At 41.7% G+C, this 24,574-nt stretch overlaps 1 protein-coding gene across 1 annotated transcript; it reads left to right on the top strand.

Annotated features, from left to right (window-relative positions):
* Window positions 1–594: 594 nt before the first annotated feature.
* Window positions 595–23,326, top strand: lypd6 (LY6/PLAUR domain containing 6). Its single transcript, XM_076262667.1, has 6 exons — window positions 595–618; window positions 11,924–11,992; window positions 15,529–15,700; window positions 18,860–18,958; window positions 19,950–20,080; window positions 21,333–23,326. The coding sequence occupies exons 3-6, from the start codon at window positions 15,583–15,585 to the stop codon at window positions 21,507–21,509; spliced, it is 525 nt and encodes a 174-aa protein (XP_076118782.1). The 5' UTR covers window positions 595–618; window positions 11,924–11,992; window positions 15,529–15,582; the 3' UTR covers window positions 21,510–23,326.
* Window positions 23,327–24,574: the final 1,248 nt, after the last annotated feature.

Raw genomic sequence — 24,574 nt, 5'->3', positions numbered from 1 at the left:
GCCCAGCAGAGGGCGATGCATTATGAGCTTGCAACAAAAACCTTTGGCAAATGGATTTCAGTGTTCAGGTAGGCTAAACATGCATTTTTCCACAAGAACTTAGGCCTCTTGACATTTTCTAATTCTAATAATTGAAATAAGCATAACATAGCATATCAAGTTGGGGAGATTATCTGGGAACACATCAACCTACCTGAAGGAGATGCTGAAACTGAACTGAAACTGAACTGACTTATCTGAAACGGAACTAAATTGTCTCCAAAGTCAATGAAGAGGGAAGATGTCGATTACAGTAACTTGGCTTTCGGAAACATCAAGTCGAGGTGCGCATCCTCTCATGTTTCCAAGTTCAGCTCCTTAGGTGTGTAGCCTATTGGGACGTCCCCAGCGCCTAACGAGCACGCCTACCGCGACCTCTGATAGGACCAGAGCTGCGAGTCTTCCCAAGCAGCCGTCGGGTGAAATTAATTCTTCTCTTAAAACCAGTCAAGGAGACCGGTGCGCAGACGACAACAATCGCACAGAACGACGAGCGGTGTTATGGATATTCACTTGTGATCTGTGGAATACGCGTGGAAACTTCCTCGTTCCGAACTTTGGCAGCAAAGCAAATTTCTGGTAAGCAGACTACTCTTTCTGTATTTTAAAGTGTTACACTTTGGTGTAAAAAAAGCCATTGCGTACCACAAATTGGCCGTGTTACTTGTTATGAAAACAACAAGTGACTGGACAGTAAATAATTACTCAGTAGATTAATTAAAAAGGAATTGCAGTTTTCAGTTTGTGTTAGATAGTGGACAGTGTAGGCTACTGTAGAATGTACCTGCTTGACCCACTTTGACCCCAACATCTAACCGAAATGAATGTAATGAATTAAACAAACAACTAAAACAAATCAGAAATATACATCAATATAGTTAGGTTTGTATTAAAATTTTATATATATTTTTCAAATAGTAGAAAGAGCATAAACAGCTATGAGGTGGCTGTGACATTTGACATTAACTGATGGTTCGGGTCCAGGACAAAAGAAGTCTATGCCTGACTGATGTGCTTCTCTGTTCCAGCCCTGGAATATAATCCCACCACTTGTTTTTATAATTTAACTCAAAATTTAGGGGTTTGCCTCTTTTTCAGTGCAAGAGGTTGAACCCTTGGAGAACACATGGCACAACCCCCCCTGTCAGAATGTGCTAAATACATGCTATGCCATGTATGCAGGTTCAATTTCACGCATTTCGATATTATTATATGGAACTAATCCCCAAGAGGAAAGGGTGACTTTAGTCTTCCAATGGGTCTGCGTGGGCAAGCAGGTGCATGGACATTATTCATAAACAATATTTCTTTCCCCGTAGAAATATGCAAACCATTTCATGGTGGGTGTAACCCCTTGGTCTAGTACGCTTTGTGTGATGGCTTGTCGTACGATATCCACAATTGTTTTGGGGAGTGGTTCTGTTTGCTATGGCATAAAGCATTAGGGTGCCAAGGTCACAGACCTGTTACAGTGTCTTGGATTCTTGGGTAGTCCCTTTCAGTAATACTTAAATCAAGGCATGTGAGAAATCTGCCATGTGAGGCAGATTTCAGAGGTACCATCGTCAGTCGAACTGTGTCATACTGAAGCTTATCAGATCATTAATGAGGATGTTTACTAGCTGGTACAGCCTTTGTCTAGAATTAATCATATCACTATCATCACTGATAATGGTAACACAAATACAAGACCAGGAACAACTTACAAGTACTTTAACATTTCAACATTTTGGGGAAAAAAACATCAAGCCTCAACATTATAATAGTCACTACATCTTCAGGAATTCTCCAAGTTTTTGTGGTAGTTGCATTTAAATGGAGGTTTTCACTCTGAACAATGGGGCAGCAACTTTCGGCCTGATTTTCCCTCTGTCTGTGGTTGCTGGTGTGTGTGTGGGTGGAAGAAAATCCAGCTATCCGTTTACCATAGGCGTCCGAGGAGGAGAGAGGCAGAGGGAAAAGCGTGAAAAATTGAAGCTGTGCCGCGTGAGGAAATCCGTGGCTCTGGAGTTACCCATGAGGCGAGCTGTCTTTGATATGTGATCTAAGAGTGAGGGGGACCTCGTGTCTTGGAGAAGGCAAAACAACGAGTCTGGTAAACACACACATTTCCACTGCGTTTGTGTGTCGGACCCGTAAAAAGCCTAAACCATGGTTACAGAGGCCATTTTTAGAAATGGAGTTTTGACACAGCTGTGACCATCTTCACACAACACTTAATTCACCAGTTTGTTATATTTATACAAAAGTGCTACTTCTTTTCTGGTGAGTCATTTACTATCCTATAACCTATGTGAATGTTGACTAATTCATGAAGAATGTGTGAAAGATGAAACAAAGTCTAAAAATGAATTTAAACTTGCTTAAAAGAGCCAATAACACATGTGAATGTGAACCTGAACTTCCCAGTGCGTTTTGGAAACATACACAAAAGAGTCCAATGCATAGTGGTTTCTAACCCAAAGGTCGCCCGTCTGATTTTGAAGTTGTTTGAATGCATCCGAGCTGAGGGAAGGAGAGAGATGGCCGGCAATGGCCAACAATAGGAGCTGGATGCTGGACGTTGGAGCGATGAAGGGATGGACTTCCTCTCTAAACTGTGTATGAATGCGGGCAGACTGTCCAGAGAGCTCAGGGCCCACGTGTGGCCATAACATGCGTGAAGTCTCAGGGGCCCCCTTCATCTGAGAGGTGCGGGGGAGAGAGACACAGAGAGAGAGAGAGAGAGAGAGAGAGAGAGAGGAAAATAGAGAGAGAGAGAGAGATAATCACTTGCAAGAACAATCAAAGGTCCCCAGAACTTCCCTAAACAGGGGGAGTTGTCAACCCACTTAGAGACTCACATTGTATCATAGGAGTAAAATAATATTTGGTTAGAATTTGTACAATAATAAGCCTCCTTATCCTCCAGTATCCTCTGCTCCTTTAGCAGTTTATTTTGTGAGTTGCACCACATGTCATATTGAACCATGGTTAATTTCTTGCATATAACAATAGATTGAATATGATTTGCACGCCATTGTGTGTCTGCATTGCTTTTGTCTCCATGGTGCTTTTGTTGTTGTTGTTTGTGCTGACTGAAGAGTTGCCATAACAGGTTATCCATAGAGATGCTGGCCTTGGCTTCATGCTGATGCTGGTGTACGCTGTGACATAGTGTGAAACATTATTGATTATCCCGGCACCCGGAACCGCCTGATTTAAAAAATGAGCCGTGGTTTTGGAGACCCGAGGCTCCAGGCTCCATCTCTCCTCATCAGTATGGAAACATTCCTTCGCGGAGGGGGAGGAGCCAGTGGAAAATGGCCACCTTAATAAAGCACGCACAACCTGGAACGACATCAACGGCAGGCACCATTACCATCATCATCCATCACCAGCTGCAGTCCCACCTGCAGCGTGATCCATGGGCCGACCTGGAGATGCCAGCATGTTATTTGAGACCTATGCTAATGACAAGGATGTGAAGGCACTGGTACACATTACTGCAAGTATAGGGGCAGTCTTAAGTGCTCTCCGTGGGTAGGCATAAGGGTCATTACACCCAGGTACGATATGATGCAGGTAGAAAGAATGTATCGTCTGAGGAGCGTTGGATTCGGCCAGGTGTGGACATTCCCTTCTGATGAAGTCCCTCCGGCTTGTTGACGGGTTGTGAGGTGTATCCGTGCTCATGTCCGCACACCAGTAGTCATCGCATGCAAGCTGTTGACAAATGAGGCCTGTTTAACGTTAAATACGCGCTGTGTGGCGTCGTTAAATACGCTCTGTGTGGCGTCGGTCTGGTTGAGCACCGCGTCTGTTGTCCTTTTGTCTCTGTTCATCCAAGCTCTATGTTATCGCAGATTCCCATATATAACTATTTCTAGCTACATATGTATAACTATGTAGTTAGTATAGTATATACTATATTCAGTATATATTATATTTAACACTTTATGCATAGTGGTATGGATGGTAAATATTATTTTTTAAATAACGAAAAGAATGCACACCCTCCGAGGTGCTGGCAAGGAAAAATAAACTAAAACTTGGTCTAGGAACCTTGACAAAGGCTGACAGGCCGAAACGTTGGGATTAAAATAAAATGAAAAAGAGATAGAGTGTGCGGCGGGGTTTTTCTTAAATATTATTTTTTAAACCATTTTTTGCAGACTGCCAAAATGAAATGCTCATAGTGTCATGTTGTGTTATTCTGCTTCATCTTAAGATAAACATACTTTAGGGTCTAATGTAATACAAAAACAAATTTTTCCTAAAGCAACATTTAAGCATGGTTGCATGCTCAACCAGTTCAAGCCAGGTCAAAGAGCTGCCTTTAGTGTTAGTATTTTAAAAGTGCCCCGTGCACACAGGGAGTCTTTGTGGAACATGCCATTAGTCTGTTTCCTGACCTCAGTAGTAATGATGGAGTGGAACATGTTTCCTCCTGATCACCACCAAGGTGAAGGACCTCCCTCCTCTCTGGGAGCCTTTTGTCTGCCACCTCACATCAGCAGAGAGTGAGCAGAGCGCTTACATCAAAGCCCTTGTGTCAAATGTTCATACATTTTTACCTCATTTCTATTAACTGATTAATAAGCACATATCCATCTCTCTCTCTCTCTCTCTCTCTCTCTCTCTCATAAACATTAAAAGGGGTTCCACAGGAAACCCCACCATCTAATGGGGGTGTGTGGGGGTAGGGGGTGCAGAGGAGCGTTGCACGCCGTGTGCAGGCTGTGCACACAGACGTGGGGTGGGGGATGGGTGCTGCTGCAGTGTGGTGAAGGCACCACGGGGAGAGAGAGAGGGGTCTGCCCCAGTAGCCAGAGGGGGCAGCCAGCCCCTGCCTGCCTGTGCGGAGCTCTCCATTTCCTGAAGAGCCCTTTCAGCTGGAGCCTCAGCTTGTCGGGGGTCATGTTTGCCTATCTGACCTCATTCGAGGCTTTTTTTTCCCTGTGCCCCCTTCACTGCGAATGAGGACAGTGGCCCGTGATGTGTGACATCCTCTATGGTGCTTTTACATGTTCCAATGGCTCGGCGCATTATGAAGAGTGAAACCTCTGGACTCCCATCAATGCATTACTCATGCTCTTTTTCAATTATTCAGTGAAGTTTGTTCTTCGAATTAACTGCATGGATGCCCATGGAGGGCTCTCTGCCTTATAGACGACTTCTTGACGCTCCTGGCGATAGGTCTGTTACCAGAGGTCTGTTCATAGATGCCCTTTCATCACATATTCTTTTAAGATTTAAAATTGTGTAGGCTTGATTTTTTTTTCACCTAGTTACAGAATCCATTTTCTTAAATGGTCACACATGTGAAGTTCTATGTAGGTTCTACTGTTTGTGTGAGAATGTGTTTTTAATTAGCAGGCCTTGTTCTGGTTTACTGGGCAGCAGATGTCTTTGATTTGTTGCTGGAAATGTCCTTGCTCCCTGTAGCGAGCCCCCTGCCACTCTCTGTCTGTAAATATCAACTTCATTTATATAGTACACACACGGAAGACCCTAAAAATACCAACGCTTTCTGACCTAGTATAATCCATGGAACAGTAAAAATCAGTAAACAGCACTGTTGGCCTAAAAACATCAAGATCAAAGGCATACAAAGGAATACATCAACTGATGAATTCCTTATAGAAACACTTTGAACTTTACATCTCCACAGCTTGGAAGGGCCTATACACCCAGTAAAGATCTACACTCTCTTGCTGGCACTGGTGAAAAACTACCACCAGGAATAAGGCTGTGACCTCCATTTTAACCCCCATTAGTTCTCTCCCCTCTTACAGTATATTTATTTATTTAGTTTTATGAGCTTCTCAAAGGGTTTGTGAAGTGGTAGGCAGTACACGCTACCAAATCTTCTTCTGTCTCTGGAGACCGCGCGTTTGAACATTCCCTTTGAAGTTCGGCTCTCTCAGCCCATAGATGGTAGCGTGATGGATTATTCATGTTCCTGGTGCATGGTGAGAGGAATATCTGAAACCTTTGGTTTGGTATCACCAATGCATTAAAGGTCAATGACCATGAAAGATATGCTTTGCATGCAAGTGGTCTTAGTTGCAATCTGTCTCGAATGTCATGCAACTGAGTCCATAAGCTGTTTGATCTGGTTTTCGGACAGTTTTGATGGTCCTATGATATATTGTGGAAAATTCCAGAATTTTAAGAAAATGAGTCTACACAAAGGGACTGTAGGACTGTTTTGAATTATGATCAAAATTACCTTAAGTCAAGTATGAAATTGTGTGGAATGCAGGCTTCCAAAGCCAGCCTCAATTGAATGCCTACAGCTATTTTTTTCTCAATGAACATCGATTGACCCAATTCTCCTCAGGTTACATGGTCATTCTCCTCCAAATGAGAGAGCCATCCTCCCGTACTTTGATGTTGCAGTGTATATCTAAAGCCTCATGCTCCGTGTCCAATTGTGCATTTTTCCTTCCTCAGCTGAGGAGAGTTTTGTAAGAGGAAAAGATCAGACCAGTATTGTATCTCACATTCCTGCAAAGAAATGAATCATGATTCCTCTACTCCCACAGCCAGTTTAAAAGTTTCATTGTCTAAGCTCGGTCACAGCTTGACCAGTTGATCTGTCTGTATAGTCCTCTGTGCTGTTTGCATGCACATTTGAATAGCTAGCTGCTGCTATACTGCTATGTTGATATTGTTGCTTTTGTTGTTGTTGTTGTGTTGGCTGCTGCTGATGCCATCTCATAGCCCTTCAGTAAATCAGCATGTTAATAAGCCAGACATAATTGAATTTAGTTACCACAGATTGATGGTGAGACAGCTTACAAATACTGTCTTAGTTACTTATAAAAGTGTTTATCTTAGGGTCAGCAATTCTTACGTTGTCAGTGTATATCATAGTGTGCATTAGGGAGGCTGTTGCATTTCATAAGACCTGTTTTAATCATCTACATCACTACATCAATGTGTGTGTGTGTGTGTGTGTGTGTGTGTGTGTGTGTGTGTGTTTTCAGTCTACAGAACATTGTAGTAGAAGCTGGTACTTTCTCTAATGGTGAACTTAACTGTAGACATGACTATACTGCTTATCTGAAGTGACATTCTGTTTGATATTGTGAAAGTTTAATAGTTTAAAAGAAGGCTGCCTCTACTTTTGCATTCCAGCTGTCATTCTGCAATCTACACATATCCTATGCATAACCTATGCATTACTCCTGCATCTTTAGCCGGCACTGAGCTCCGTGCCTTCCACCGCTGTCCTTTACACCCACTTCCATGGAGATATGTCTGTCTGGAAACAGTTGGGAGTGCAAAAAAAAATGAAATCATACAAATCTTGGTTCTGTTGGAGTGCCTTAAGGCTCTTAGAGCTAATTAAAGTCTTTAACTCATCTGTCTGTGATTGCGCCATGAAAAGGACTTTTGTGAGAGAATTGTGAGGTCCGCTCTATCCCCTGCCACAAAGACAAAAGGGCCGAAAGTAAATCCGCTGCCTCTGAAATCCCAATTAGCTCCCTCGTTGCCTTTTCACCGCATCGCGACTCCGGTCGCCCCCAAGTTCAAGGGGATTGGGTCCAACCACTCCCACTCCATTGCCCACTCCAAAATCTCCACAGCTGCCAGTGTGGGACATTTCATCCCCCTGTTTGCTCAGTCCCCCTCCCCCCTTTTCGTGTTTCTTGTTCCTCAAAGAGGGATTTAACCCTGAGCGAAGGGAACAATAGGAGATAGCAGGCAACTCCCAGTGGTAAGGGTCAGCTGTTGCCCTGGACCCTTTCCTAAAAACATAAAGCCTAAAGACAACAAAACGTGTGCATCGTGCTCAGGGGCACAAAGACCCCCTCGTCAGGAGGCCCTTGATGTTTCCCTTATGGTGCTGCAGAGGGATCAAACAGTATGATTGAGTGACAGAAATGGCTGTAGCTCTGTGTCACTGATGTGAGATGAGGAAGTTCAGAGATGTAGTGGCAGACATTGCGTTTCCTGTTCCAGATTGACTCAGAGTCAGGTAATATGATGTGGCATCTGAGATGGCAGAACCTGCTGTGTTGCCACCCAAGCCCTCTGATAACTGCTAACATGAACACTGTTCTTGAATTAGCAAAGTGTAAAATGTTCATTCAGAAGCCATGCTAATCAGCCACGCTTTCACCTGCCTTACAATTAAGTTGATGGTCATATAAAGTTAGTTCAGTGAAGGTATTATTTGAGATACAAGACAACAACCTATTGAATAGTTACCCCCAGTGCTAGCTTGACAGAACAAGTTATATCTAAATCGTTATTTCCTGTCTCTTGCTTGTCGTCCTTATGGGTCTTGTCTTAAAATAGTACACTCTTAAAACAAATGTGTTGTCCCTATCTGGGCACAAAGATGTGTTAAAAAACAAAGCAAGTTGTGTTGTTTTCAACACATTCGTTTTAAGAGTGTAGTGTACTGTTGCTCACAGCAAGCGTATTTGTGCAAAGTGCACTCGTTGCATGATCCTGCTGATGTGCTGATGAAGAATGCCTCCAGAACTCCCCAAGGACCCGGGTTTCTAGTCGCTGGTTGTATATTCTCAGTAACCATATTCCTCGTCAAACTCTGAGCTATGAGTCTGATCCTCTGGATCTTCAAATGCGCCAAGTGGCCAAAAAGGGGATTAAAAATTATCCAGCTGACTTGGAGCACTTCAAAAGCATACTGCGGGATTAGAGTTTGTGTGCGTGCATGTAGGATTTCAATTAGCTAGCCTCTGATCATGATCCGACCTGACTTTGGTTTTGTCCAGTGACAGAGCGAGTTGAAGGCCCCAATAGCCTCCATATGGATCCTGTTGAAAGGGGATGGTATGCTCTGAGTTATTCATTTCCTTACAGCACTGCAGAGTCAACAGAGGTCTCTGGATTCAGTTATTGTTGCTTGGCCTGTATAATGTTTTATGTATAATTAAAACACCTTAGATCTAGTTTGACTGATATGTAGGCCCGATAAGATAGTAAGTCTCAGGAAGAAAGTACTTTTCATACTAAAACCGCTTGTCTGCTGTTTGAACTGGGTTTAGCTTGCTGTCACAAAAACTAGAAAAACTAAAGGTCAAATTTATTCTTGTCTATTCAGTCTTGCAACTATTCATTTTTAACCCCCAATGACTAAGACATGAAAGCAATATCATGTCTCAACCAATAAATAAATAAATAAATGTAAATCTCAAAATCCTATCAATTCAGTGTTGTTGTGGTTGTTGCACAGTCAGATGAGCCACAAGAAGTAACTCATGGCTGTTACCTCACAACACTGCCCCTCTGCAAATCAGGTTCAGCAAGTTTCAGTCATAGAACAAGAGATTTGCATTTTTTTCCTCCAATGGGAGATCGCTCTATTCAGGGGCCTATTCCTTGCAGCCTGAAATATCATATTGCTTACCTAAGATACGTTTCTGGATCTGGCTGTGTTTCAAAGGGCACTCTTGTTCTTTTAACCCAGAGAACAGCCAGCCTAGATTTCCCTTTTCAATTGCTTTGTCACAAGTGCTTCAAGACTATTTCATATAAACCTGTTAGAACAATGATAATGAATTTATGTCATGAGAGATGCAGAGGGAGGGAGAGTAACATTTGTGTTTTGGGCTTGATAAAACCTGAAAAGGGAGAAGAATAGACCTGTTGGTCAGCCATGTTGTTAGTGGATGATGAATCATACTTGTTTTGGCAGGCGGGTTCCCAGGGTAATCTCACCACTGAAAACACCTCGTTCATCATGCTGTCATACAAAAACCCACTTAGCAGCTAAATGGCTTACTGTACTGCATATCATATGTCCATCTGGGTAGCACGAAAGTCTACATTTGAAACATTATAGTAGGGTATGTGGGGATAATCAGGGCATAGGTGTTTGGTGGAATTGTATTCAGTTATATTGCTGGTGCATTTTACACCACATTCACTTATACATGAAAGAGTCAGTTACATGAGCAAGGTCTTATTCGTAGCAGGTGCACAAGTCTATGATGTGTGTGTGAGATTACTTTGACACTTTCCTCTACACCACTAAGCTACCCATTTCCCAAGTAAGCACAAAGCACGCAAACAGAGAAGCCCTCTATGTGGAGTGCTGCACTGGCGCTTAATGGCACCTTGTGTACAGCGGAGCCTCCCCAGTCGCTGCTGAGGAAAGGAGCCGCCCCCTGTCTCCCAAGTGCACGAGGGCTGCCAGTAGTATCCCCTCAGGTGCACAGTGTTGGGCTGCACAACAAGGCACAGATGAGAGTCTAACTTGTGATTCCAACTCAGGGGGACAAACGAGCATTCAGCAGCCGAAGCCAGCTGCTGCGGTCGAGGAGTAGTTTTAGTTACAGGGAGAATTTATGGAATTGAGCAAAATTAGGGATGTTTTTTTTTTTCTGCAGTCAGTTACATAATTCAGTTATACTAATGGGTGGATCTGAAAGGGATAGCTTCTCAGAGAAATGTACCTTTTTAATACAGCTGAAAAACAGAGTGTAAAACACTTTCAGGGTGTCATTAAAATGAGGATGTTACTCATTCCAGGGCTATCCCACAACAATTTATGTTGCTAATTTTCATTAAACCTGTTGTGGATCGAGAACATAATTACAAGGAAGTGCCTCCACAGTCATTTACTCAGATAACAAGTGCCCGAGTGCATCAAAGTTTCTACAGGAATTAAACTGTACTTAAATTATTTCAGATGTGGAAACATTTAAGATCTTCATCTTGTGGCTTGGTTTGCAAAGCATTGTTTTGCTGATTTTCTTCTTAGGGTGAAGAATGTTGATGAACACTTTTTTCACTCTTAGTTGCTTTAGGTGAAACTTTAACGGATGTTTAGATGCCTGCCTAGTAAATTGAGAACCTGAAGCTCGACTTCATTCAGAGATCCTCAGTAATTATTCAATCGTATGTGTGACATATGCATGACAAAACATGCGAGTGTGTGATCAAACAGTGTGATCTCCACAGAATGGAATGCTCACACTCAGGGTTTTATCAAGATGAGTCACATCAAATGGCCGCCGTCAAAACACCCAGCTGCCACCTCCTCGGCTGGCCTAGAGCTTTTATAATTCCCACTGAGACTGTTGGAGCAAGAGGCAGTACACCTCCACTGGCACAAACAACCCCACCACACCGTGCATGTTTGAGCCAAAATGGTGGGTGTGACGGCTCTGATGACAGGTACTGCTTCTGGCAGACATGCTGGCAACACATTAGAGGAGTCATGCGACTGAAGTACCTCTCCAAGTATTTCCTGACTGAGATGTTGCATGTTTGGCCCTATCAGTCACCCATTAATTACAATGTGTCTGAGTGGACCGCATGGGAAACAAATGCAGGTTTCGACTGTGGTCATGCCTAATTGCAGCTATGTGTTTATATTTTTTGTGCAGAATGTTCAGATTGAAATATCATTTAAATGTGTAAATGGTAGCTTAACAAAACTGTTGTTAATCATGTAGATTGCAAGTATATCTGCATAGATCTGAATTTTCTAATAAATGAAATTAGATTATCAATATATTACCACATTTATACTCTCTTGCTTAGGTTTCAGGCCATGTCATTATCACTTTAACACAGTCTATAGTCAGTCTACAGCAGACCTATGAGGCCAGGAAGTCTCAACGGCCTAAGACTCTGGTATGAGCTTTCCTCTGCTGGGGGATTCTCTGGGAAATTCAGCACCAACACCTGCTGATTCAGCTGCAATAGTGCCCACCAGCACGGGGCAAGGTGGTGACATTTGAAGAGTCATGTCTGTAAAGTTACACTCCTCAACCAGAGATAATGGTGCAGAGGCTGTCACTGGTCTCTGTGTGGACACCTGTAGCATTGAAACCAGACACTTGTGGCCATGTCAATGGGATGTTGTGTGTTTGCTTGCTCACACTTTCCGCTCATGTACCTCCCCATCTTTAAGATATACCCATGGGACCCACAGGATGAAGCCTCAACAGTGTGTTGGCGTTATCACACGTCCATCTTCCTGGTAAGGTTCTGTGGAAAGTTACTGCTTTTGTGGCTGCTTTGTGGAATGCTAAGGGCTACCAAACCATCCAGTCTTCTCTGACAAAAAGTGTTTCCATCTGGGAAGAAAATGAGACAAGTTGATTACTTGTTAGAAAGTGGTAATTTGTGGAATGTAGGATTTTTTTTTTTTGTGCGAGAAATGTTCTTAACAGCCTCCTTTCCAAATGAGCTCTTATGCTGTAACAAAGAAAGGCTTGTGCATACTTTGGCTCATTGACTAAATCCGTCATAATATCAAATTTGGATAACAATTCAGCAGATTGCGGATTCGCTGTAAGAAGCTGGTGCAGTTTATGTGTATAAACAACAGAATTACAGAAAAAAAGGCTTGTAAATGCCTGTGATTTCATTTTAATGTTGAAGCTTACTTAGGCTGTATGATTTAGAAAGCATTTTCTAAAACTATTAAGTGTATTTTTCTTGCTGAAAAACTTGCCTATGTAAGCCAAAGTGACCTTGCATTTTTCATGCTGTTTTTTCTACATCAACAACATATGGCTGCAATCAGTGACAAGGAAAAAAACCAGCCTTGTAAATGTACAGTTCCTGCCTGCTATCTGCATCGCATTTACCTCCCCCGATACTTTTGTTAATATGGATAGTGATGGAGGCAGTGTGTTCTCTTAGGAGGTAAATATCTGATCGATGCGAGTGAAGGCTCCTAGAGAGCTCTTAAGCTTGCAGCCTCTGGGCTACTCAGCAGTAGAAGACAGGAAATGGGTCAGGGTCCCCCTGCACTGATATATACACCTCTTGTTTTGGTCTATCGTTGAATGCACTCTCGGACCTCCATTGGAGATAAGGATCAACTGGAGGAAACTCAATGCAGTCCAACATGGCTTTGGTGTGCTACACTGTATTGTCTGAAGGGTCAAAAGGTAGAGCGCAACAAGACGCCGTGGCTGGGTGGAGTTCCCGATGTCCCAGCATGTACAGTACAATAAGCCACTGAGGCCAGTTTCAGCTATACACAGACAGCACAGGTACAGAAATAGACGCACAGTGCCAAACATTTTTTTCTCTCTCTGTGTGTCATACGGATTACTTTGTTTGTATAAACAATTGAACAATTCAGGACAGATTGCCAAGAAGGGCTAGACTACTGAGAGGAAAACCAGGTGTTATTTCACGTGATCTGTATTTCCTGCATTGAGTTTGCAGCCTCAGCAATATACTGTAATCATCTCACTAAGATTTAAGAGAATGTTTCACCATAGCCAGGGCTTTGCCAACACATTACTCACAACTATGCACTCTAATTTAGATCAGACTCAGACTTTGTTGTTTTATGTGATTGTCTAAGGAGATTATCTTTACAAAAATATTTAATCTAATAGTATTAATTTGATTAAACCCAATTGTGAATTTAGCTCAGATATTTGTACTGAATATATAAATTTGTAATCTTCCAGTAATTTTTAGAAAGCACAGTAGCTTGGTATGATATTGGTACTCAATAAAAAATACTGCACAACAGTATCATAATCCATTTGGGCTTTTCAATTATTTTTGTTTGGCTCCTGGACATCTGTACAGTCTGGAGTTAATAAATCACTGTCCCATAATGGCCCTGCATGGTTTTACCTCTATTATATCATAAATCTCAGATTGTGTCAACACCATCATGCTTGGCGTAGAATAAACAGACCATACAAGTCTTTGAAAATGAAACATATTTTTGTTATGGAACGCTGAGCATGAAATCATGCTTTGTCAGACTTATATCCCCTCAACGCGAGAAGGAAATCCATTCCAAGTTTTTTTCTCATTTCCCAGCTCCTGCCTGTGGGTGAAAACCAGTTAATCACCCACAAACATGGCCAAGAAGCCTTGTTTGAAATCAACTTCGGAAAGATTCCAGAGTTCAGAACTGATGGTTGTATGATTCCACTGGTGCCTCTGACTACTAGTGGTTGTGTTTGTCTGTGTTGTTACACTCCCAGCTCACGGCTGTCGCCCAGGGATACGGAGGCCTCGTGCAGCCGCCCTTAATGACATCACTGGCAGACTGAAGATGCATTGAGCCATACAAAAGGGGGCTTAGAGAAGAATTAGATGTCTCAGGAAGACATTATTGAGTGCTGTTTGATTTTTGGTTTGAGGGGATGTATGAGGTGACAAATTCACACCCCTTCCTTTTGAATTTGGAGACTTTGTTGTGAGCTAATCTTGAAATTGCACAGTGACTTCTGGAAGAGAATCCTTTCATGGCAATAAGTATCAGTCTGACTTTATTTTGGCTGCAACGGTGGCAACTGAACTGTTGAACCCTGTTGAGGGCTCTATATGTGTCCAAAAAGTTTAAATAGAACCAGTTAAACTTAAGGAGCTGATCAAATTTGAACTCACATGCACAGAGGAGGTAAGTGTCACTGATTTAGGAACAATCAGATTTCTGGCTCTCTTACCATCTGCCTTTCTCACTGCATCTGAAGGCAGGGAGACAAAGGACTGGAGTCAAGCGCTTGTGATAAATGTGTGATGTGCTCCAATTTTTCTCTTACAAATGCAAACCACAGGACCCTTCCTTGTGCATTGGCCAGACCTTCTGTATTCTTTTGGGGTCTCTCGGACAGCATGGGCTTTTTCATTCAATACACAAAGAGGCCAAGGCTAGATAATACATCTCTTCCAGGATGGTGGACCAGCCAGTCTTACGGATGACTTTGTGCTTTTTGTTTCAGACTACCTCTCTCTTTGCACTCCAGATTTCCTTCTTAATCTTGACAATGTAATTAGTGCAACACATTTCAACTGGTTTACCTGATATTATTTAGATGTCATGTCATGCAAATCTTAGATGAACGTTTTATTAAATGCCTCTCTTTGTTGATTAAGCTATGGTCAAAGGTATGTTTAAAGCCAAAATTGTGGTGTAAAGACACTGGAGAATAGATAATGTTTTGAAACAGCAGAATGACTTTGAGATTTTGTTTAGTCAAAATAACTGTCTGGTTCTCAGCTAATGAAGAAGCAAGATGTCTTGGGTTAACAGAGACATCACGTAATCTCAAATGTAAGACCCAGACAAGGTTTTTCTGGCAAATTGCTGCTTTTATTCCCCAGATGAGAATCACTTAGGTTGTATCATGTAAACTCTCCTGACTTCTGGCAGCCCTGGCCAAGCACTCAGAACACATTCAGCTAAATTGGTATTGATGTCTGGAGTAGTTAACAGAACAGACTCTGTCTATCTTAAGAAGAGCCCTGCAACTTTTAATTTAACAGCCCAATGCAAGGCCTGCTTGAAATGAAATATTTGGATTCTTGTACATGAATATGCCTAATCTTAGACTAAAACAAAACTTCAGTGAAATCTCCACTTGCTGCATATCCAAATGCATCTTATAAATTAAGTAATATAGGATTATATTTTGTTTTAGGGTTGAAATAGTTGACACATTTGCATATCAAGCTTTTCATATAAGTGGATATGCTTTGCGATACACACTGCTTAAATGTTGTTGTTTATGTGTGTCTCTTCTGCTTGAACAGGTCGCTTTCTTGGACTTGGATCAGATATCTGCATGTTTGAATCGATGCTCTGCAATGGAACCCTGGCCTACGGTGGCCTGGGTGATAATCCTGATGGTCATCGCTAACCGGATGAAAACTGCACATACAAGGGACTTTACCGAAAATGACATTATCTTCCTTCACCCATCAAGTATGATATATTTTTCTTAAACATATTTGAGCTGTTTTCCTTTATAGAGAAACTGTCTGGCATGCAAGTAGAAAAACTCAATGTCTTAATAGGAGTCACTCACAGTGTTATTGTTTTGTTTCTTTTAAAAGGAGGTGGAATTCTGTAGGATTTGAGTTGTCTTGAGCAGTCACATGACACTCTTCCATTGACTTGCATTGTATTTAATTCAGTGGGAACATGTAGTACATTGGGGTGTTACTAGTGAGCCAGCTCAGTGCTAGCTGATTTGCATGTTAACTTAAGTTGATATTTGGACAACACAGAGCACAGGTGATGTTGTTTCTTTGTACCTTGTGCTATTTCGAGGTAATTTGTGGATATAATAAACAAAACAAAAATCCCTTTAAATAAATGTTCCTGATATATATGATAATTCCAAAAATTCTTTTGAAGTGAAGCATATGGAGGCCAAATGACACCGCTGGCTCAAATGGGACCCAAAAGAGTCTTTGTGCACGTGGCACACAGGTCTCACCCTTGCACACACCAGCTGTATGACCCCTGTGTTATTTTTATGCTTCGGTGCCATGCCATCGAAATTAGTTTTGCTGCACCTCAGTTGTCAGTCCATGCTGATAATCCTTCCAGGGCTGTTAGCGCGAGAGGATCTCAGAGCAGGGTATCCCTTAAGCTTGGGCTGGCGTGGGCTCGCTAGACCCCGCGTCTCCCACAGAACCTGTGATTAGCCCAAGGCTGTTATTAGAGGGGACCTCCTGAGGGCACTGTGTGTGTAGATGAGGCTCCGCTAACCTACTCTGCGCTCTGGGGTCGTCGTTGGCGAGCCACATGCCCTGCTCACACTTATAGTACGTCTTATGGAATGTGATCACTTGCCAGAACACTTGTGGTGAAGAAAAAGATTTGCACCTCCAAGTAAGATGCGGTTGCTTGCTTAGTAATAGTCACTTGTGAAACCGACGATGCACAATCCTTTCATGGTCCGACTTTCACGGTCACAGCTGGTAGAGCAACTGGGCTAACCCTCCTTGACAAGTATTTGTTGACTGTTGTGCAACATGTCTCTGCAGTCACGCTTCATCTGTTTAATGTGGTTGCCCACATCGATAGCAGGACAGAGGAGCTCTCAAACTCCTCATTCACCAAATGGCAATCATATGACTGAGACAAACTTCTTTATTTAGCCGTCTTGGAATTTTAGACATTACCAATACAGCGACCACAATATGAGACGTGGTTCTTTAGTGAACCAAGGCCTAGTACATTTATAGATGTTATAGAGGTCATGCATCAACACACATATATTAAACAATGCTTGTAGAACTATAGAGATATTAGCTTGACAATGAAATAAGAAGTTTATTTCACTTTCTGAACAGAAATGTTTTATTCAGAGGTTCTTGGGTTTTTCTCTGTTGGTTTCAAACAATAGTTGTTACTGGGACTTGGGTTTTGTGCCTTCATCAATGTCCATTCCTGCAAATTGCATTAATATTCAGTGCCACTAGACCATTGCGATTAAACAGTGCCTGCTGTTCAGAGTGGATCAGGGCACAAATATAATTGGTGGTACAGATAATTGTCCAGTGTCTCCATGCTTGACTTCAACAATGTGCAGATACTGGTCAAGGTCCAGAAACCAGTCCATTAGATCATATCTCGCAGCCATGGCATCCATCCTTGCCGTTTTGCCCTGGTGTACTGAATATGTGGCCCTGAACACATAGGGCCTTAATTTAAATGAATGGGTAAAGTGCAATTTTAAATAAGGGCCCATCAAATGAAACAATTTTGACTGTTTCTTATCAACAAAGGTGACCTTGAAACACCTCTTAGCCAATACATTAAAGTGCATAAGTGCTTGAAGTATGGATTTGAATTCTAGTGTAAATGCAGTAAGAGTAACTGTTTCTGCTCTTTGTAACTTTCTGCATTGGTCTGTGTCTTAAGGGGGAGATGATGGGTGGGAAACATGAAAGGGTCACGGCTGAAGGTAAACCCCGAGATTAGAGGCTAGCACAACCAAGGAAGCCAGAGTGATCGAGGTCAAGCCTCCCACATTCAACAGCAACCCCCTTTTCCCGCATTAGGGAAAGACCAAAAACAGTCTGTCAGATCTAGCGTGCTAGACCTCCCAGGAGGAGGTTTGCTGCTCCGTGGCTTTCTGGGGCAGATCTGTGGGATCTCTGGGCCACCCCCTTCTGGTTCCCCTGGGGATTTGTGGGATCTGTGGGTGCTGGATTGGCGACTGGGTGAGGGTCTAAGGGCTTGGATGTGGAGCCGTGATAAATCGGATGTGACGGGTGCAATTGACAGGCGTTGCTGACTGAAAGACATTTTTTTGGTGATGTGCAAAAATCTTCCAGCTGTCGCAGAGGGGGTGAAAATGCAGACACCCTCCTTTTCAGACCTCCAGATAGATGTGATGATGTGAAATGTGGAAAAGCAGATAGAGAGAGAGAGAGAGATAAAGAGAGAGAGAGATAAAGAGAGAGAGAGAGAGAGAGAGAGAGAGAGAGAGATAAAGAAAGAGAGAGAGACTCTTTGTTGGATTGTAACAGATGGGTGGCATAGATGTGGTCTCTTTATCCCTAGACACTTGAGCAAATCGAATCTGCTTTAAATTCAGATCATATCAATGTAGAATAGACATAAAACTTTACGATCAAGCTGATTTACACAATTGTAAATCAAGTACATGGCCGATGAGAAGTATATGGCCAACAAAATGTTAAAAAATGTGTGAAAATTCCTATTACAGACTGCCAGGCTATTATACAATTGTGGCAACTGGAAAGTGTAAGTCATGAATCATGTGAAGAATGTCTAGGGAGTTTAGTAGGCCTAGCTAAAAGCAAAGATCAATAAATTATAAGGAGAGCCTCTTCTCTGCTGAGAAAATAGTCCACTCATGCTATCTGAGCTTAAAATGTACAGGCGTCTGCACAAATTACTGTGTGATCCACCAATGGGTTTTTCACATCATTTTGAAATTTGTTTCCAATATATCATGAAACTTTTCAGTCTGTTCCTCAGTGGAAACCTGCTGTTGGCATTTTTTTTTCAAGATTTATAGCATCTTGCATCTTTGTAATTTATTTGAAGTGGAATGTTACCACACTTAAATAACAGGGTGTTGTCCTTTTGCCTTCTCCCAAGCCACTCCATACCCTGGCGGATTCAAATGCTTTACTTGTGAGGATGCACCAGACAACTATGAGTGCAACCGCTGGGCACCGGATCTATATTGCCCAAAAGGTAAGAACTTTCTTGAACTTTTTATTTTTCAAACATTTGAATCCATGTAACAAGGAAATTGATAATTAACATACTCTAAATTCTGCGCATCTACAGAGAACCTTTTCATGATAGAAAGCACTACTAGTTTTGTGACACACTTTTCGCTGGAAGACATAAATTAAATCTGTGTTTGCTCAGTTATCGTGTATTTATGTGTAATGTAATATATCCTGCTGGCACTGGATGTGTTTAGCTCATAAAGAACCACCTGATACAGAACGCCGGTTCACCTCCTCCAGTGGCCTTGAGCTGATTTACACCATGACTTAATAACGCAGCTCCTCGATTGGAGCCCGATCTTAAAGCACATTCTTCCACTAACAAACAGATAGATCACATGGGATCTGAGATTGAGCCAACAGTCTCTGGAATGTACATCACAGTCTCCCACCTTTTCCTCTAGGTTTTCAGTAGCTAATGGGACTACAATAAAGACATTCTTTGCTGCTTTTTGGGGTGGGGAGTGGAGGTGGTTGGTTCATTCATGTGGTTCTTCCACATAACAATTAAAAGGAAAGGTGGAGTAGTCACTGGAAAGGTCTTTCCATCATGATTCCTTTGAATGAACATATCTCATTATTCACCCCTATCATTGTGTGTGTGATAGATTTATAGTGCATATTTACAGATGATTGACAGATGGGTTCATTGGCTCATTATTGTTGTAGATTGTAATGCGTCCAAATTACTAAATGGTAGATTTTTTAAAGCTTTTTAATAATATGCTGTCAATAATAACTATAATCCGTCGCTGACAGTCATGAAATCATCTTTCACATCTGAAATGTTTTCAGTTAATGATGGCTATTCAGTAACGTCTTTGAACTATACCAATTATATATGCAAACTATTCTGATGTAATGAGATATAGGAGATTTTTTTATAGGGAGCTCATGTATACATGTATACTTTTTTCAACTTCAAATATATATATTTTTCAACTTCACAGATGCAAGATATTGCTTCACACAGCACAGGATAAATCTGGATGGCAACACCGTGGCTGTGACAAAGCGTTGTGTGGCCCTCAGTGACTGTCTTTCGACTGGATGCACTGACGTTGACCATGAAGGACACAGGGTAAGGGCCCCCACACTGCTCTCCATCAGATAACGCGAGCCATAAAACCCAACCAGCCACCAGGATGGCCAGAGCTCCTCCTTCAGCTCTCCTCACTCACTCCCAAAGCCTTAAAGCCTTCACTAGCCACCTAAAGGGTTCCTGTCTTAGTGAGTTAAGGAGAGTTAAGGTCCCCCGGAGGACTGAACTACACACACATGATATAATCTAAAGCTCATACTCTCAACCTCCCTTTTCACTACAGTATGTTCTAGTGTACCTGTAAACAAATACAAGTTGACCTTGGTTTTCCTTTAGCATTAGATTTTATCTAGTGTGTTTAGATTTGGTACAGTATGGGCTGTTTTATGCCATTTTCCTCTGAGCTATTAATCACCCATATCTCTGCTTTAAATCCTTGACTCAGACAAGACAAGAAAGCCCACTTGAGGTAGCTTCCAAGTATATTGTGTGGGAGGACAACAAGCATGTGTGTGTGTGTGATCCTACATCGAGACGATTCGTCTCAGTCAGCACCACTTAAGTGCGCTTTCGAGCTAAGCTGAAGATCCTCGCGAGTGATCTCTCTCCAGAGCAGATAAAGATTGCGGATGGAGCTGTGCTTTCTCAGCGCGCTGTCTCACTAATCCGCGTTGAAAGGTGTGCATGTTGCCACTGCTCGGGCCAGCGGTGCAGGTTAAGGTTGTCACTCAGGTGAAGGCCACAGCCTGTTTGAAGACGATCAATGGGGGAAAACACAAGGAAGTACGCTGGAACGAAAAACACAGACAGAGACAGACGAGTAAATTGATTTCGGAAGCAAAAGTGAGCAGGGATAAATAGAGGGATTCTCTGATTGTTTGGCCTCAGGCAACCGACACCGGTGTTGCCAAGTACATCCATTTTTATTGTAAACTGTGAAAACTCTGGGGGCAGTGAAGGGTACTGCACATTTGTGACTTGTGAGAGGAATAGGAAGCATGAACAATGATGCATTATGCCAAAATGTGCTAAAGTAATTTTGTTTGTGAAGTAGTTGTTTGTCAAATACTTGATTACAACTTGTTGATAGGATTGTCAAAAAAGTCATGATATTTGCTGTGTTTTTATGTTGAAATCTAAATTATTTACCATGGAAAATTTTAGTAGCATAATCGTATATATATTGAATAGTGATGTAAACCAACATACAGTAGGGATTGTGGAAAAGAGCACTGCTGTGGTTTTGTCTTGCTGTCTAAAAGGTTTGTGTCATGTTGACCTTCCTCGACAGACGTGCACCGCTTGCTGTGAGGGGAACATCTGTAACCTGCCAATTCCCCGAAATGAGTCAGATGCCGTCTTTGCCACCACATCCCCCCTCAGTGGCGCCCCGCGTCCCCCGGCGAGCCACCCGCTCCTCACCATCACCACCCTCATCCTAACGCTGCTCTTCTTCAGCCATGTTTGAGCCATGGAAGGAGAAGCCATGACTGACTTTCTTTTTCTTTTTGGTTTGAACTGTAGAGGCAGCATGTTGTAGAAAGGGCTGAACTTTTTTTTTTTTTTAACTCAACATGCCGTAGTAGGCACAATGGTAAAAAAGCACTCGCTCTTAAACAAAGCATGGAATGGTAGTGAAAGTTGTTGTTGTTATCATTGCTTTAAACTTACCTCTTACCAATGAAGTGTTATGACTCTTTTTAACTCTGACCATTTTCCTTTTTAAACTGAACACTTTTTCAGACTACACGTCATGTAGTCTTTTTTGTAGTACTCAGTAGAACGTAGCTTCTTTTCCCTGCTCCTGTTCATCTGTATAGTGACAGGGGTTAAACTGATGCCCTTCACATTTTCCTCAGCATGTATGGACCTGCCTGTGGGGATGGTGCGCAGGGTTGGGGGGTTGGGGGGGGGGACTCCTGCATTTTACAGTGGCGAGGAATTAAAATGTAATGGGAGGATACAGTATGTTTAAAGTGGAAATGTTTGATTATTGTGTTTAAGTCATTTAGTCTGTCTTATGGTTGATATACTGTATGTACATATAATATATATAGTATTTATTTTTGTATAACGTGTTGACGTTAGGTGAGCCGTGTAAAATGTTTTGCCTCTAGGTCATAGCATGCAATGTAGGAGAGTAGGCAGCTCTTATTTTCCAGGTGGAACAGATAACATCCTCTTATTCCTTTTTTATCAAATGGGACAGTGTATTTTTAGTGGAGCGACAAAAAAGCACTTAGTTTCTTTAAACTAATAAAAATAACCAAAAGGGCGTGCACATTTAAAATTCCCTTAAACTATGGCTATGTTTTGTGTATTGTGCTTTAAGGTTTGTCTAAATCATGGCATTTAACATTATTATTTTTGAAGATATACTGATTGACCAGTGGTTACACTGGCTTCAGTTCAAGCTGAGGATGGACAGTCCAAAACAACTGCATAACATGAAGGACATTTACAATTTTTCATAATTTTTGTAGATTTTGTATTCTTGTAGATCACTAGTTTGGATAAAAATGATGTCAGTTTCACATCCCATTATCTGGTTGGAATCGAAACTTGTTCATCTCAACCCACTGAGGCCTTTTTTTCCTCTGTATCTCTGTCAGTGGTTTCCGGCTTTATGTGTTCTCTGTACTGTGACATGTCCCTAAGTTGTGATTCCCTGTTGGAAGCGTGGCTGGTGAGAAATCGCTGAGTTTGCAAATACAGTGTTATTGTTCGCCCAGCTCCATGAATTGTTTAGGCTGAGTGCCTTGGAGTTGGAGCCTGTGAATCGTTTCCTTAATCTCTCTTGGCCTGTCCTGTTGCTAATTGTTTAGTGTAGTCTGAACCAAACACAAAAAGTCGACATAAAAAGTCGGAAAACATATCAGTCCTGTGCTTCAAGCATTTCTTAAACCTGCATTTGTACTTGTAAACTGGAACATTACTTTTGGACTTCGTGTTAACTTAAGGGCTATCCAATAATTCTGTCATGTCTTTTTTAACTCAGGCAATAACAAATTCCTTAATACTACAGTGTAGGGTGAAAATATAAACATGTTTTTTGTTGTAACAGCAGAGAAAAATACTCGGATGGCCTTTTTTTCTGAAACTACCACAGTGCTGAGAAAGCCCAAGTGCATGATAATGCTTTGTGTTGCTATGGAGTGTTGCATGCCAGTGCCAAATGTTAGAGAGCATGTAAATATTGATTTTGTCTTTGTCATACCCCTGTAAATACTTGTGTATATATAAATATTTTGGAAGCATTTTCTAACTTCATATTAAAGATGAAGACATGGCATTTTAACTTAACATGAGAGTCCCTGTGTGTTTATGGTTGATGACAAATCACAGTAATTGAGTTTCCACTGCTGACTGTTGAATGTGAATAGTGTGGATGGAACTTGCATTTACATTTATTAATTTAGCAGATGCTTTTATCTAAAGCAACTTACAAAATGAGGATTAACATTCAAGCTACATTTCAAAGGAGACCATAGGCAACAATAAATACTACTCCAATCAACGCAATACCTGACGGTGCGAGTGCAGAAGTATAAGTCAAATGTAGTCATGGAGATAGTGGTAGAAAGAGAAGGAGATAAAGAATCAGAAGGAGAGAGGAAAGGAAGGAATATACATGTCTCATATTTCTGTCCTGATTGTCCAATAACCTTTTTCAAACATAGCAATTCAATTCAAAGCATGGCTACTCAACTGTGGGTCTATTTGTCAGTGATTTAATGAGCAGTGTAGTTTATACAGTAGTTCAGTTGACCCACATTGTGTAAATTCTATCATTCTGCTTTCCCATATTTTGCTATTTCTGTCCTGTGAAAAGATATCCCCCTGCTGCCACACTGCTTTCCATGTGCACTTTTCCACAGATCAGAGATTTTCCACTAGCTGGCCCCTGCAATGTACATAAATCTGTTGTTCTAACAGTTGCCCTCTCCCGGATCGTAAATGCAAAAAATTGTGACGACATTCACATGACTCCCAGGATCGCTGCAAAAGCCCTGCCATCATCTACTAATTTAGCTTTCTTGATAAGATATCAGGATTGACTTAATGGCACTGCATTACGAGAGCAACGGGCTTTCATAATGTCTCCTTGAAAGAGTCTCCATTCCTTCATCGCCTTCGGCAAGGCAAGTTTGATAATCTATAGTGATGAGTATGACTCACAGGATAAACCATAAGACCTTGAGTCCCAGTACTGCTGGTAATATTCCATCTGTTATCTCTGTCCATCTAATATATTTTAGGCATGAAGGAGAGATATTTTTCTGAGGTATCATCACTCTCTATGAAAGACCTTGGATTTAAATCCAATGTAAATAAACCATAAGCCTTAACCACTGTCTGAAGTCATGTGATCTCAAATGCCTTTTAATCAAGAAAAACAACTCTCCAAACTAATTTTAGAATGAGATGTTATCAGTAATTTATGGTTTCATACTAGTTCTTTATTCCCATAAGACTCAGGGTTTTAATTGTGCTCTTTAGGCTACTAGCTACAATATGCCACCTGCTCAGTCA

This window comes from Alosa pseudoharengus, unplaced genomic scaffold (genome assembly GCF_046254945.1).
Source record: "Alosa pseudoharengus isolate Yale_2024_CS ecotype anadromous, Long Island Sound unplaced genomic scaffold, YU_APseudo_1.1 YU_APseudo_1.1_scf_3, whole genome shotgun sequence".
NCBI classification, from domain to species: Eukaryota; Metazoa; Chordata; class Actinopteri; order Clupeiformes; family Clupeidae; genus Alosa; species Alosa pseudoharengus.
This window is presented reverse-complemented; position numbering and strand designations above follow the sequence as displayed.

Bases quoted from the DNA above. Each gene is read 5' to 3' on its own strand.
- lypd6 (XM_076262667.1), top strand. From the start codon at position 15,583: ATGGAACCCTGGCCTACGGTGGCCTGGGTGATAATCCTGATGGTCATC. The intron at 15,701-18,859 runs GTATGATATATT...CCTTCTCCCAAG, and splicing joins TATCTTCCTTCACCCATCAA to CCACTCCATACCCTGGCGGA. The intron at 18,959-19,949 runs GTAAGAACTTTC...TCAACTTCACAG, and splicing joins GGATCTATATTGCCCAAAAG to ATGCAAGATATTGCTTCACA.